Source organism: Vulpes lagopus, chromosome 20, assembly GCF_018345385.1.
Source record: "Vulpes lagopus strain Blue_001 chromosome 20, ASM1834538v1, whole genome shotgun sequence".
In the NCBI taxonomy this organism is placed as follows: Eukaryota; Metazoa; Chordata; class Mammalia; order Carnivora; family Canidae; genus Vulpes; species Vulpes lagopus.
In genome coordinates this window covers 13143760-13157002 of record NC_054843.1, presented here as the reverse complement: position 1 = coordinate 13157002, position 13243 = coordinate 13143760, and the positions used below count along the sequence as shown (strand labels likewise).

Sequence of the window (13243 nt, the reverse complement as noted above, 5' to 3'; positions counted from 1 at the left end):
AAGGAAATACACAGTAGGACCCAGGCTCCAAGAACCATTTGCTCAATTTGTTTTTTGCTTCTAAATAAAAGTGAGAAATTAACTCATTAAAGGCCAATTTAATTAACTAACTTGGGTTGCATGACAAAACAGCTCAAATAAAGAAGATAAAATGTGAATAGAACCAAAACTAGAGAGTATTTTTAGATATAGAATCACACAGTGCTCCTCAACCTAGTGAAAAGGAATATGAACTTATGGTTTCAGTGAAGGTCACTGTACTAGCTTTAAAAATACTGATCATCACCCAAATTTGTCATCAGTAATTTTGATGAAATTCTCTTGTTATGAGAGCCGCCATGCATTTCTACAGTGAAATCCATGGACAAGCTGGCCTGTTCCTGCCTCTGACCCTATCTATTCCAGGTGGGTTTCAGACCTACTCTCTGGAGAAAGAACCATTAAGTCAGAGAGGCATCGGGGTCAGTCCAACAAAACCCTGGGGCCCCTTCCTTCCTCTCTGTTGCCAGACCTAACATTACAGAGGACCCTGTTTAGGACCTCATGACTCACAAATTTTGAATGAAAACAATCTCAAAATCCACAAGGAATGAGAACATTGCCTATGACAGTGAGGTAAAAATGATCCAAGTTAAAAAGTATTCAGAAATAAGTGTTTTAGATATAGGAAAAATAGCTGCATTCCTAAATCAAATTAGAAACTGAGAATTAACATTCTTAAGTTCAATAACAAAATAACTTAATAAATACCTTTCCAAATCTCTTACCTCAGTTTGGAAATATCCATTTCTCTTGAGAGGGACCCCTCCCACCCCTACCCTAAGTGCATAAAACGGCCACACACCTAAAAAGTAATTTGAAGCAGTTTTTTGAGGGTTTTTTTTGGCTTTAAATGAAATGTGTGCATTTCCACTTATTCATCTGTATTTTAATGAAGAACCAACAGCATAAAGCCTTTGTAAGTATTAAAATTACTTTTGGGGCACCTGGATGCCTCAGTGGTTGAGCATCTATCTGCCTTTGGCTCAGGTTGTGATCTCAGGGTCCTGGGATCGAGTCCTGCATCAGGCACCCCAAAGGAAGCCTGCTTCTCCCTCTGCCTGTGTCTCTGCCTCTCTCTGTCTCTTTCACGAAAATAAATAAAATCTTTATAAAAAAATAAAATTACTTTCCAACATTAAATTTTATACTGTGCTCAGCTTGAAAGGACACTGAGAATGGTGATCCTATCTATGATGATCAAAGAGACACACATGAGCAAAAATCATGGTGAAACATAGACACACACAGAGAAATGTAGGTTAAAATAATAGTTCATATTTGAATAATGTATTTCCATGACTACAATTATATTATTTAACACCCTTCCCCGCCCCCCATCATCCAATCACTGAGCAAAGGCAAGCATTACCCTGACCTTGCAAAAGGGGAAGAAGAGAGTATAATTTAAAATGACATGATTTGATCAGAAAGTGACTGGTAAGTGTCAAACAAAAGAAAGAAAGGTACGTGGAGGGATCTACACAAATATGTCAACAACACTACAAAAAAAAAGTGAATAAATACAGAAAGAGAGTCATATACAATTACTTTTGCTGGGGGGGCCTTTGGACAGAGGTAACGTCAAGTTTTTAAACTGTTGTACTTTGGAGAGTGTGCTCAGAACAGGCTGGTGATCCACGGAACTGTTTGAGAGGTGGGATAAAAACATGATGATGGGGCACCTGGATGGCTCAGTGGTTGAGCGTCTACCTTTGGCTCAGGTCATGATCCGGTCCTGGGATTAAGTCTTGCATTGGGAACAGGTTCCACAGGGAACCTGTTTCTCCCTCTGCCTATGTCTCTGCCTCTCTCTCTTTCATGAATAAATAAATAAAATCTTTTTTTTAATTTAAAAATAAATAAAAAATAAAAGCATGATGAATTATGGAAAAGAAATTCACAGTCTTTTACCAAAGAGTTAGGATAAGGGCGTTTTCACAGCCCTCTAATAACTGAGGAACATGCTCTATGAATAAATAAAAACATTGTTTCTTTCCCTTTCACATAAATTCTGTTCACCTTTCACAAAAGCCAAACATAGACAATGCAAAACGATTTTGTTACAGGAACCATGAATGGCAAGAAAGCCTAACAGGCCCAGCCACACACACATTTTGGATGATATTTCTTCAAAGAAGGAAAACAGGTGAAATGAGATGCAAACTCATTAAAAGTGATTTCTGCCCTGTATTCTCATGTGTAGTATCACATATTGTTATCAAGGCTGTAATTGGGATTTCGTATTTTATTTCGTGACATCTCAGAGGTAAAAACACTTGGTCCCGTGGAGAGGCCTCCTAACCATACACGACTGCAAAGGTGATTGTGTCAGTCGTGTCGGCTGTGATTCTTTGGTGGTTCGACAGGTGGGACGTGAAAATGAAAATCTCTCACCTTGCTGCTGTGATCAGTTTCATCTGAGGATTCCAAGTCGGGCCCCTCGGTCTCCTCTGGAGCGGTCTCGGCACTACTGCCCTGCTCGCTGCAGAGGCTGTGTCCTGCAAGATGAAATCAGCAGAAAATGTGGGTCAGCATGTAGAGCAATTGCTAAAAGCCAGGCCTCTGCAAGGGGGGCACAGGGTCAGGCTCCTGACATGTACCTATATTGTTAGCCCCTCCATGTAGGAGCTCCACGATCTTGACCCAATAGGCGTGTTCTATTTTATTTATTGTGTTTATTGCTACTATTAATGTTTTTTTTAAGATTTTTATTTATTTATTCATGAGAGACACACACACAGAGAGAGAGAGAGAGGCAGAGACACAGGCAGAGGGAGAAGCAGGCTCCATGCAGGGAGCCTGACGTGGGACTCGATCCCTGGTCTCCAGGATCATGCCCTTGGCCAAAGGCGGCGCTAAACCACTGAGCCACCCAGGCTTCCCGACTATTCTTGTTTTTATATGATAGTACATATAGATATTATTTACTTTTTATAACACATAATTACATGTTGAAGCCCTAACCTCCCATGTGATGCTATTGCTATTTGGAGGGGGACCCAAGGACAGAAACGTTCAGTCTGTAATATGTGTGATGGCTGTTTTTGCAAACCCTGGTGAACTATAAACGTAACACCATACTTCCACACTTCCCACCACATTCTATGCAAAGGTGAAGGAAAAGAACCTTACAATCACGCTCCTCTGGCAGGCTTGTCAAATTTAAAGAATATCTGAGCTCCTAGGGGATCATGCTCTACAGATGCAGGTTCAATAGATTTGGGTTTGGACCTAAACTTCTGCATTTCTTACAAGCTCCAAAAGTGACACCAATCAATACTGTCCTTGGACCACCCTTGGAGCAGCAAGGCTCTAAGACATCTGAAACCCTCTAGCTAATCTGATGAGACAGTGGTAATCAAGCCAGTTTGGCAGTGGTTTGGGGACGAAGCACTCCCATACAAAGGGACCAGATAGGAAATGAGAGTGAAGGAGCCACTTTCTGACTCTCTGGATGAAAGGCTCCATTTGCAAAGAGGCTGCTTTATCCAGTGGCACGCTATTATAGTCATGATCCACTTGGCATCACTTTATGTTCAAATTCAAAGTTGGCTGCAAAACAGGGAGAAAGCTGACCTCTAAGCAAATGCTACAGCAAGGCTGCACCTGTAGTCCCCCTCTCCTCCTCTGAAATAAAGCACCAGTGAGGTGAATACAACCTAGATGGAAGCTTCTTTCTGTATCCTCCCTTCTGCTCTGGCTCTAGGATTTTCTTTCTTCAGATTGATTGATTGATTGATTGATTTCAGAAAGAGAGACAGTGTGTGTTGTGTGTGCATGGTGGGGGGGGCGGGGAACAGAGGGAGAGAGCACAAGGATCCCAAGCAGATTCTGCACTGAGTGCAGAGCCCACATGGAGCTCAATCTCATGACCCTGAGATCATGACCTGAGTGGAAACCAAGAGTCGGATGCCCAACCGACTGTGCCACCCAGGAGCCCCTGGCTCTAGCATTTTCTAATTACTTGCTCGCTCTAACATATGGTGGTAGCAGTCAAAGAGAAATACTCAGTTAAGTTGGTGGTTATCAACTCTGTTGTATTGTCATCTCCGTGGGAAAAAGGTGATTAAACCCTTTTATGGGGGCAATGACCTAGATGCTGGGGCCAGAGAAAAGGGCAAGAGTGGATCCCCACTGTGGAGGAGCCACTAAGCTTACATAGGGCCACTTTGCTAGGAGCACTAAGCTCTTGAATCATGGAAACCATGGCTCCCTCTGTACTATCTGGAGCAGCCAGTATACACAGCACGCTGGGGCTCCATTCACACAGCGATCTGCACAACAGCAACCCCCAGACTGAACCACCAAATGCTGTGACTCTGCATATCTCATCATGTAACACAACACCCAGGGTATAGCTGATGCTCACAAAATACTGGAAAAACAAAGGAAAGGATTTTCTTTTTCTTTTTAAAAAGATTTGATTTATTTATTCATGGCAGACAGAGAGGCAGAGGGAGAAGCAGGCTCCCTGCAAGGAGTCCAATGCAGGACTCGATCCCAGGACCCAAGGATCACAACCTGAGCCAAAGGCAAATGCTCAACCACTGAGCCACCCAGGTGCCCAAGGAAACGATTTTCATTATTAATGGTACTGTGGGGCAAGGTCTCCTGAAAAGCAAGCAAGCAAGCAGGAAAGAGAGGAAAGAAACCACCTCCACAAAACACTAAGGAATGCTAAATAAAATGTAACAAAATCCTTTTAAACATAGAGCTGAGCCCAAAAAAAACCCAGAATCCCAAATGAAGACAGTAAAAGAAGCTGGTATGCCAGTCTGAAAGCTGTGGCCACATTGAGTAAATCTATCAGTTTCCAAACCGTAGTGCAGTCTCTCCCACAGAGGGAGGAAGATCTATTGGTGGTAGGAAAGGAACAATCTGGGGTGGAGGGGGCAAAATTGCACACTTGGCAGAGACACTTGACTCTCCCTCAGTGCTGGGCACTAAATACAATTAGCACCCCCCAGTTTCTGTGCCAATAAAACCACACCCACACATTTCCCAAAAGCAGTATCATCCCAGCTTGGGAACCAATGCCCTGGAGACTCTGGTTTCAATCGTGAAGACATGATACTGAAAACAGGTGTCAGATCTGTACAAATTGGAAAGTGAGAACTGAATCCCTCACATTCATACCGGTCCCTTGAATGGCTATACTCTCAGTCTAGAAAGATGCAAAAAGATAAAAGAAAAAAGTATCCACTGGCAATAGGAAAAGGGGGGACGGAAGGGGAGGGGAGGGAAGGGAGCAGGGAAGGAGAAGCAAACCAACAAAGGAAAGGAAGCTTGTCTGATTCTGCCTACACTCCAGGACACAAGAGCTGGGAGGGAGCAAGGAGGAGCTTTCTCCAAAGATGACAACTGCAGGCTGGCTCTATGGGTGTCTGAGACTCAAATTTACAGCATGTACTGCATCCAGGAGACTCTGTGTCTTTGTCAGCTTGGGCTGCTATAACAAAAGACCTCAGATGTGATGGCTGAAATAACAGACATTTATTCTCTCGTTCTGAAGCATGGAAGTCCAAGATCTAGGGGCTCACAGATTCAGTTCTTGGTGAGGACTTGTGGGAGGCCACCATCTCGCTACATGTTCACATGGCTTTTTCCCTGTGTGTGCAAGGGAAGAGTGAGCTCTCCTCTCTCCATCTCCTTACAAAGACACTAATTCCATCATGGGGGGCTACTCTCACAACTTTATCTAAGACTGATTACTTCCTAAAGGCCCCAACTCCAAAAAGCAATCACCTCAGTGCTCAAGGCTTTAGTATATGGATTTTGGCAGGACACAGACATTTCATCCATGACATTCAAGATGAAGAATTGCCTTAAAATTGGTGTAGATTTGTATTCCAAGGGCTCCAGCAAAGACATAATCAAAATATCTCTGGAGGAATTCACTCTTAATGATGGTATCACATGACACCCAGAGATAAAGCTTGATCAAATAAAAACCCATAATCCATTATCATAAAACCCAGGAAAAACCAGGCCCCATGAGTGAGAAGCAGCAGATACAATACGCAACAGAATGAGATTCCCAAGGAATGTATTGCAATCATCAGATACAGAATGTCAAGTATATTTAAAATATTTTTAAGAAGGAACAAGAGAGAACTTCAAAAAAGATCAGGTAAATTAATAGAATTTTTTAAAATGAGAACTATAAGCACTCAAATAAAACACTCAGTAGAAGGGTGTCTGGGTGGCTCAGTTGATTAAGTGTCCAACTCTTGATTTTGGCTCAGGTCATGATCTTACGGCTGTGAGATTGAGATGCTCTGCACTGAGCATGGAGTCTGCTTGAGGTTCTCTCTCCTCCTCTCCCTCTGTCCCTCCCTGCCTCTCATGCATACATGCTCTCTCTCTCAAATTAAAAAAACAAAAAACAAAAAACAAAAAAACAAAACAAAAAAAACACACACTCAAGGGGCACTTGGGTGGCTCAGTCAGTTAGGCATCTGCCTTCAGCTCAGGTCATGATCTCAGCGTCTTGGGATCAAGCCCTGTGTCAGGATCCCTACTTAGTGGGGAGTCTGCTTCTTCTTCTCCCACTGCCCCTCTGCCCTGCTCGTGTTCTCTCTCTCAAATAAATAAGTAAATAAACTATCTATCTTTAAAAAAAAAGTAATTAATTAAAAATAAAAAAACACCCAATAGATAAGAATAAAAGTTCAAGAAAGAATAAAAGATCTATCTGAAGACATGACCTCACTAAAGCACAGAAATCTACAAATGCTAAAACTATCAATATAGAATTGTATTTCCAGCTAAGATATTATTCAATAAGAAAAATATAATGTTCTGTTTGAGAAACAAAGAATGAGAAAGTTCACTACAAACAGAGCCTCCCTAAAAAAACTCTCTAAAGATGTATAGCCATACTTAGGAAATCCTGAGAGTTTGGTTCCAGACTACTGCAATGCAGTGAATATTACAGTAAAGCATGTCAAATGAATTTTTGGTTTCCCAGACCATGTAAAAGTTATGTTTATACTTCACTGCAGCCTATTAAATGTGCAAATAGCATTATGCCTAAAAAAAAGTACTGTATTTTTTTTGTTAAGATTTTGTTTTTAAGTAATCTCTACACCCAACATGGAGCTCTAACTTACAACCCTAAGATCGAGAATTGCGCATTCCACCAACTCAGCCAGCCAGGTGCCCCAAAAAGTACACATCTTAATTTAAAAATACTTTATTGCTAAAAAATACTAATTATCTGAGCTTTTAGCAAGTCATAATCACTGGTCGCCATACAAATGATAATAATGAGAAGACTCAAAATATTGCAAGAATTCCCAAAATGTAACAGAGAGACACAAAGTGAGCAAATGCTGTTGGAAAAATGGTGCCAACAGAGTTGCTCAATGCAGGGTTGCCACAAATTCTCAATTTGTAAAACACACAATATCTATGAAGTGCAATACAGCAAAACACAATAAAATAGCATATGCCTATACTTCAGATGAGGAAACACAAACATACACTCACGCACACACACAAGCTGATATACAATAAGATAATAAAGAGCTGATATGTACATGTGCAAGTCTTAGTTAGTAAAACAATACCCCACACGCTCAAAAAAAAGGGAGGGACATTGTAGGTTACAAAATACGAGACGCAACTAAAACAATGGTGTGGGTGATTAAATTTAAACCTTTTCATGGGCCTTTTATGCTTGAATGGAGAAGTAAAGACTAACATTGATCTTTGTTATGTCAGAAATCATGTTTACATTTTAAGGGCAGCCACTAAAGAACAGAATTAGAGAAAGCAGGATTTAGAAATCCATTCGCAATTATGGCAGGAAAGAAAAGAAAAAAAACCAGCAAAGACAAAGCCAGCAAAATAAAGGACAGAAATGAGTCAAAAGACATGAAACTTCTAAATACATGCAAAGTGAACTAAACTTGATACTTAAACTTTATGTTTAGGTAAAAAAACAAAACAAACCGAACAAACAAAACAATGCAAAACAAAGCCTTACCTACTAGCAATATGCAAGAGACAAACCTAAACACAAAGACACAGAAGATTAAAAGTAAAGGGATGGGAAAATACAGTTTGCCAACGTAAAGAAAGCTTGACAAACGTCAAATAGGTTTAGTCATGATATGAAAACGTATTGATCATTATTTAGTTTGATCCGTGAATATATTTCAAACCCTACTCCTAAGAAACTGTGAATGTATGTTTTCCTCAAGGATCAGCAATTTATGCAAACAGGCCACACGTTAGACCACAACATAAGTCCACAGAACCAAAGAATCTGTATTCAGCTACAGACCACACTAGCAGCATCTTTTGGGAACTAAGTTTATTACGAAGGAGCAAAAGGCCAACATCACCAAATGTAGTATTAAAGAAGAAGAATAAGATCATGGTACTTTTCCTACCAGATATCAAAATATATTATATCTCATAAAGCTGCAGTAATATAAAACAATGGAGAATTAGTAAGGACGCAGGCTAGCAGAACAGAGAGCCCAGAAACAGCCTTCCTGCATACAGAGGCGTGTGCCACTGCAGATCCCAGGGAAAGGAATGGTATATTTGATAAACATTGTTATGACAACAGATTATGCAGATGGAAAAATATACGTTTGGACTCACACACGCCGTTCACAAAAATCAATATGAGGGAGGTATAAACCAGAAGCATGTGAATAGCCCAAAGAATATAATCTTTTGCAAGAAAATACAGAAGATCATGTTTGTTACCTTAGGCAAAAGAAAGATCTCTTCAATACGATATAAAAAGCACAAATCATAGGAGATAGAAAATCAGATTTTATTAAAATTCTTTGTCAAAAGCAACAAGACACATTATAGACTGAGAAGACTTACCTTCGACACCTAACTGGCAAAAGTTAATATCTAGACTATAAAGGAACTCCCATGAGTCAGTATCTTTGGTATATCTGATTCTAAACATGTATTCTTTTTCACCCCAAGAAGCCATGCTTCTGTCCTTAGCTGAAGACAAAAATTAATAAAAGTAAGAGAAAGAACAAAGCAGCATGTGGAAGACAGTTGTCAAAGCAATGATTCTATCCATTCCTTTGAGCGCAAATTTTTGTGTTACTTTTTCTCCACCCCATAAATTGGGGCCGGCCCAGTGACATGCTTTCATCAACAAAACGTGACATAGATGGTGATACATGAATTTTAAGCTAAGATCTCAAGTGTCTCTGCAGCCTTTGGTTCTGCCTCCAGGATCTCTGAGCTCACCATACAAAGAAACCACAAGCTAGCCTCTTGAGGATGAGAGGTCTCAGGTGGAAGGAGACCCAGTCAACCAATCACCAAACATGCAAGTGAGGCCATCTTAATCCAGCCCTGGTCAAGCCACCAGATGACACCGCCACATAAGTGACTCCAGGCAAGGAGAGCAGAACAACCACCCAGCTGAGCCTAAACCAAAGTGCCGAACACAGGAGAATGAGGAAATAAAAGGACTTCCTTGGGGTGGTTTGATATGTAGCAGAAGACGACCAATAAACAGGCTAGGGGTATTTAGCCATTGAAGACAGCCAGAGAGGCAGGAACCGACAGCTGAAGAAAGGTATCAGCAAGGCAGGAACAGGAACTTCAAACAGAAGAGGTCACGCTCTTGCTTCTATGCTTTGAGGCCCTTCTCTGAACATCCCCTAGCCTAAGAGGTTTACGGAAAAACACTTTTGAGTTTTTTGGCAACCCCAATGCAGTTTTGTAACATCCTACTACAGCTCCCTATGCCTTCGCTATAAGACACTTTCCTCTAAAAACAGACACTGAAGGAAACTCATCCTTGTCCTGGACGTAGCTGGCCACCACAACCCCCCCCCCCACCCCATTTACTCACCACTGTGCACACACAGACCAATGGCCCCACTAACCATCAGAGAGATGGCAAAGCCCAAGACAAGGCTGGGAGATGGCTGAAGAAGCAGTCAGAGCAAGGGAACCGCTGCCTCACCTCCACTCCAACCCCAGAGGTAGCACAATATCTGGCATCAAGGAGGTGCCCGGCAGCCACTTGGCAGCACAGAGGAGAAGCAGGGCCAACTCTGAAAAGACAAAGGATCGACAGGGGGCTGGGCAGCCCCAGAGAATAAGGAAGCACAGACCAGGGCTAAGGCTGGGCAGGACAGGCCCTGCCGGCTAGATCCACAGGCACCATAAATAAGATGCATTGTTGTGAATGGGTGTGATCGTTTCTTCACTTTTTTTTTTTTTTTTGAAGATTCCATTTATTGGGCCACCTGGGTGGCTCAGTAGTTGAGCATCTGCCTTCGGCTCAGGTCATGATTCTGGGGTTCTAGGATCAAGTCCCATATCGGACTCCTCGCTGGGAGCTTGCTTCTCCCTCTGCCTATGTCTCTGCCTCTCTCTCTCTCTCTGTGCCTCTCATGAATAAATAAATAAAATCTTTTTTAAAATTCCATTTATTTATTTGACAGAAAGAGAGAAAGAGAAAATGAGCAGTGGGGAGGGGCATGGGGAGAGGGAAAAGCAGATTCCCTGCTGAGCAGAAAGCCCAATGCAGGGCTCGATTCCAGGACCCTGAGATTATGACCTGAGCCAAAGGCAGATGCTTAACTGACTGAGCCACCCAGGCACCCTTTCTTCACTTTTTAGAATGATTTTCACGTCATAAACATGTTCTTGGGACCGAGAAAACTTTTGCGACTAGCACATCCCACTCACCACTGGAAGGAAGGACACATCAATGTCAGCTGACATTTAAAGTTATCTTTAATTCTTGGTTGAGACACATTCAGCCTGATTCCATTCAAGTCCATTCTGGACTTAAATTTAAAGAAAGGAGATAAAACTCTTTCACTTATGAGATGTATTAACAATATGTATTAAACAAGCAGATTCTCCAATTCAAACATTTCCAAAGAGGAAGCAATTATAACATTGATTTTCTGAAAGCTGTGATTAATGCCTGAGTTTAAATCTCTGTGTGAAAAAAAAAATGATTTGAAGACAAGGGGGCAAGAAAAGGTTAGACACTGCCAATAAAAACACTGGGCTGAAATTTAGTCACTAGGCTGGGATTTTATTTTGCTTTTCAGTCTTTTTACTGTCCTATAAGAATTCCATAGAAACACTCACAATTTAAATATAAGATCAGCATTAACACCCTCTCCATGACAAAGCTAAGAAACAAAAATAATTATAAAGAAAACAAAAAAAACAGGGAGAGCTTAATATATGCTATGAAAAAAGTGTATTATCACTACAACTTTAACTTAACAGACAACTTCTTTCCAGCCAAATTTCACAAAATCTCAGCGTCTGTTTCTCTTTGGAGAGAATTTTTTTTAAAAAAAGATTTTATTTATTTATTCATGAGAGACACAGAGAGAGGCAGAGACACAGGCAGAGGGAGGAGCAGGCTCCATGCAGGGAGCCTGACGTGGGACTCGATCCCGGGACTCCAGGGTCACGTCCTGGGCCGAAGGCAGGCGCTCAACTGCAGAGCCACCTTGGGATCCCTGGAGGTAAAATTTTTAAATCCACAACTGTAGATATAGGCCTTACTGATTGGGTTAATTGGTTGTGAAAGTCAAATAATATCATGTTCATTCATGTTCTTTAAAAATATACGAATGGGGGACGCCTGGGGGGGCTCAGTGGATGCGCATCTGCCTTTGGCTCAGGGCGTGACCCCGGCGTCCTGGGATCGAGTCCTGTATCGGGTTCCCCTGCAGGGAGCCTGCTTCTCCCTCTGCCTGTGTCTCTGCCTCTCTCTGTGTGTCTCTCATGAATAAATAAATAAAATCTTTAAAAAAATAAGAAAATAAAAATAAAAATATAAAAATGGAGGCTCTTAAATTCTGAAACATTTCTCCCCCCTGCCCCACACAGGATTTGACAGGCACCATCAACCCAATCCAGCTGGAAATCAAGATGTAGAAGTGTTTGGCTCTTCCCAGCAGGGCCTCAGGAAGCAGGCCAGGTGCTGTGTGACAAAATCATGGAGCCCAGACAGTTTCCAAAACGCACCCGGCTCCAAATTTTATCAACAAACAAATAGAAGGCCATGTGCTACTGGTATCTGTGAGACGTTAGAGCCTCCGAAGGACGGGGCCATATTTGTTTGCAGGAAGATAAATCTGTGCAGTTCCTCTTTCTTTGTTGCCTCTCCCTGCTGCCTGATGTCTTGTTTTCAGAATCAAGCCCCAGACAATCTGCACGGTACAACAGTCGGAAATAGACTCCCACTTCACTGTAGGGAAGCATGCTCTGCCCGCCAATCAAACAGCTGTCCATGTTGGGCGCCCAACCGTTCCTTCCCTGACCAAGATGCCTTCGACTCTCCCAGCTGTCACAGAAGCTTTTCCTGTTACAACAAATACTGCTTAATCTACTTCCTGCAGGAGGGATATTTGTACTTGAAACAGACTCCAATCTCCCAGTTGGCATCAGACAGATGTGCCTGAGGTCTGTCAAGGGAGGGGGAAGCTGGCTCTCCAAACCCCAACGAAGGCCCCAATTGTCTTTAACTCGTATGGGCCAGAGTTAGCTGCTGATGCCCGGCTCAGCTTCTGGAACTTTTTTTTTTTTTCTTCCCCAACAAGGACCAACTTCAGTTTGCTGAGCCTCAGCGTTTTTATTGGAATACTGAGCTAATAAATGAGGGCACCGGTTTCAACCCAACTGGGCAGGTGGAATTTTAGGGAAGATAAAGCAGAGCTGCTGTCACCATAAAAATGAAATGGATATGAGCCTCGATGGCAGAATTTAAAATGAAAGACATGATAAATTTTGAAACCTTGGAAAGATACCATGGATGCCACTTGTACTGATTCTTATAACTTGCATACAATGGGGGGTTTGCATAATTACCTGTTTCATGAGTTAATTTCAGTGATAAATAAAAATCTTCTTCCAAAACAGTTTTGTTCACACTTGGGAGAAAGGCCTCGAAATAAGTATCGATTTGTTCTCTGCTCTTCCCTTGACTCAAAGAAGGGGAGAGGGGGTGGGAGATGCCAGAAATGGGTATCTGCATTAGAATTCCTTCAATGAGGGGCACGTGGGTGGCTCAGTGGTTGAGCATCTGCCTTCCAGTCAGGTCCTGATCCCAGGGTCCTGGGATCAAGTCCTGCAACAGGCTCCTCACAGGGAGCCTGCTTCTCTCTCTGCCTATGTCTCTGCCTCTCTCTGCATCTCTCATTAATAAATAAAATCTTAAAAAAAACAA

The 13243-nt window shown here is 42.0% G+C and overlaps 1 protein-coding gene across 6 annotated transcripts in view; it reads right to left on the bottom strand.

The window, feature by feature from the left end:
- The window catches only part of TIAM1 (TIAM Rac1 associated GEF 1), a 379913-nt gene that overhangs the window by 39605 nt on the left and 327065 nt on the right, over nucleotides 1–13243 (bottom strand). For all 6 annotated transcript variants that reach the window (XM_041735233.1, XM_041735234.1, XM_041735232.1 and 3 more), the window contains one exon: nucleotides 2437–2540. In XM_041735233.1, coding sequence (XP_041591167.1) covers nucleotides 2437–2540 — 104 coding nt within the window. The remainder of the gene's footprint in view (nucleotides 1–2436; nucleotides 2541–13243) is intronic.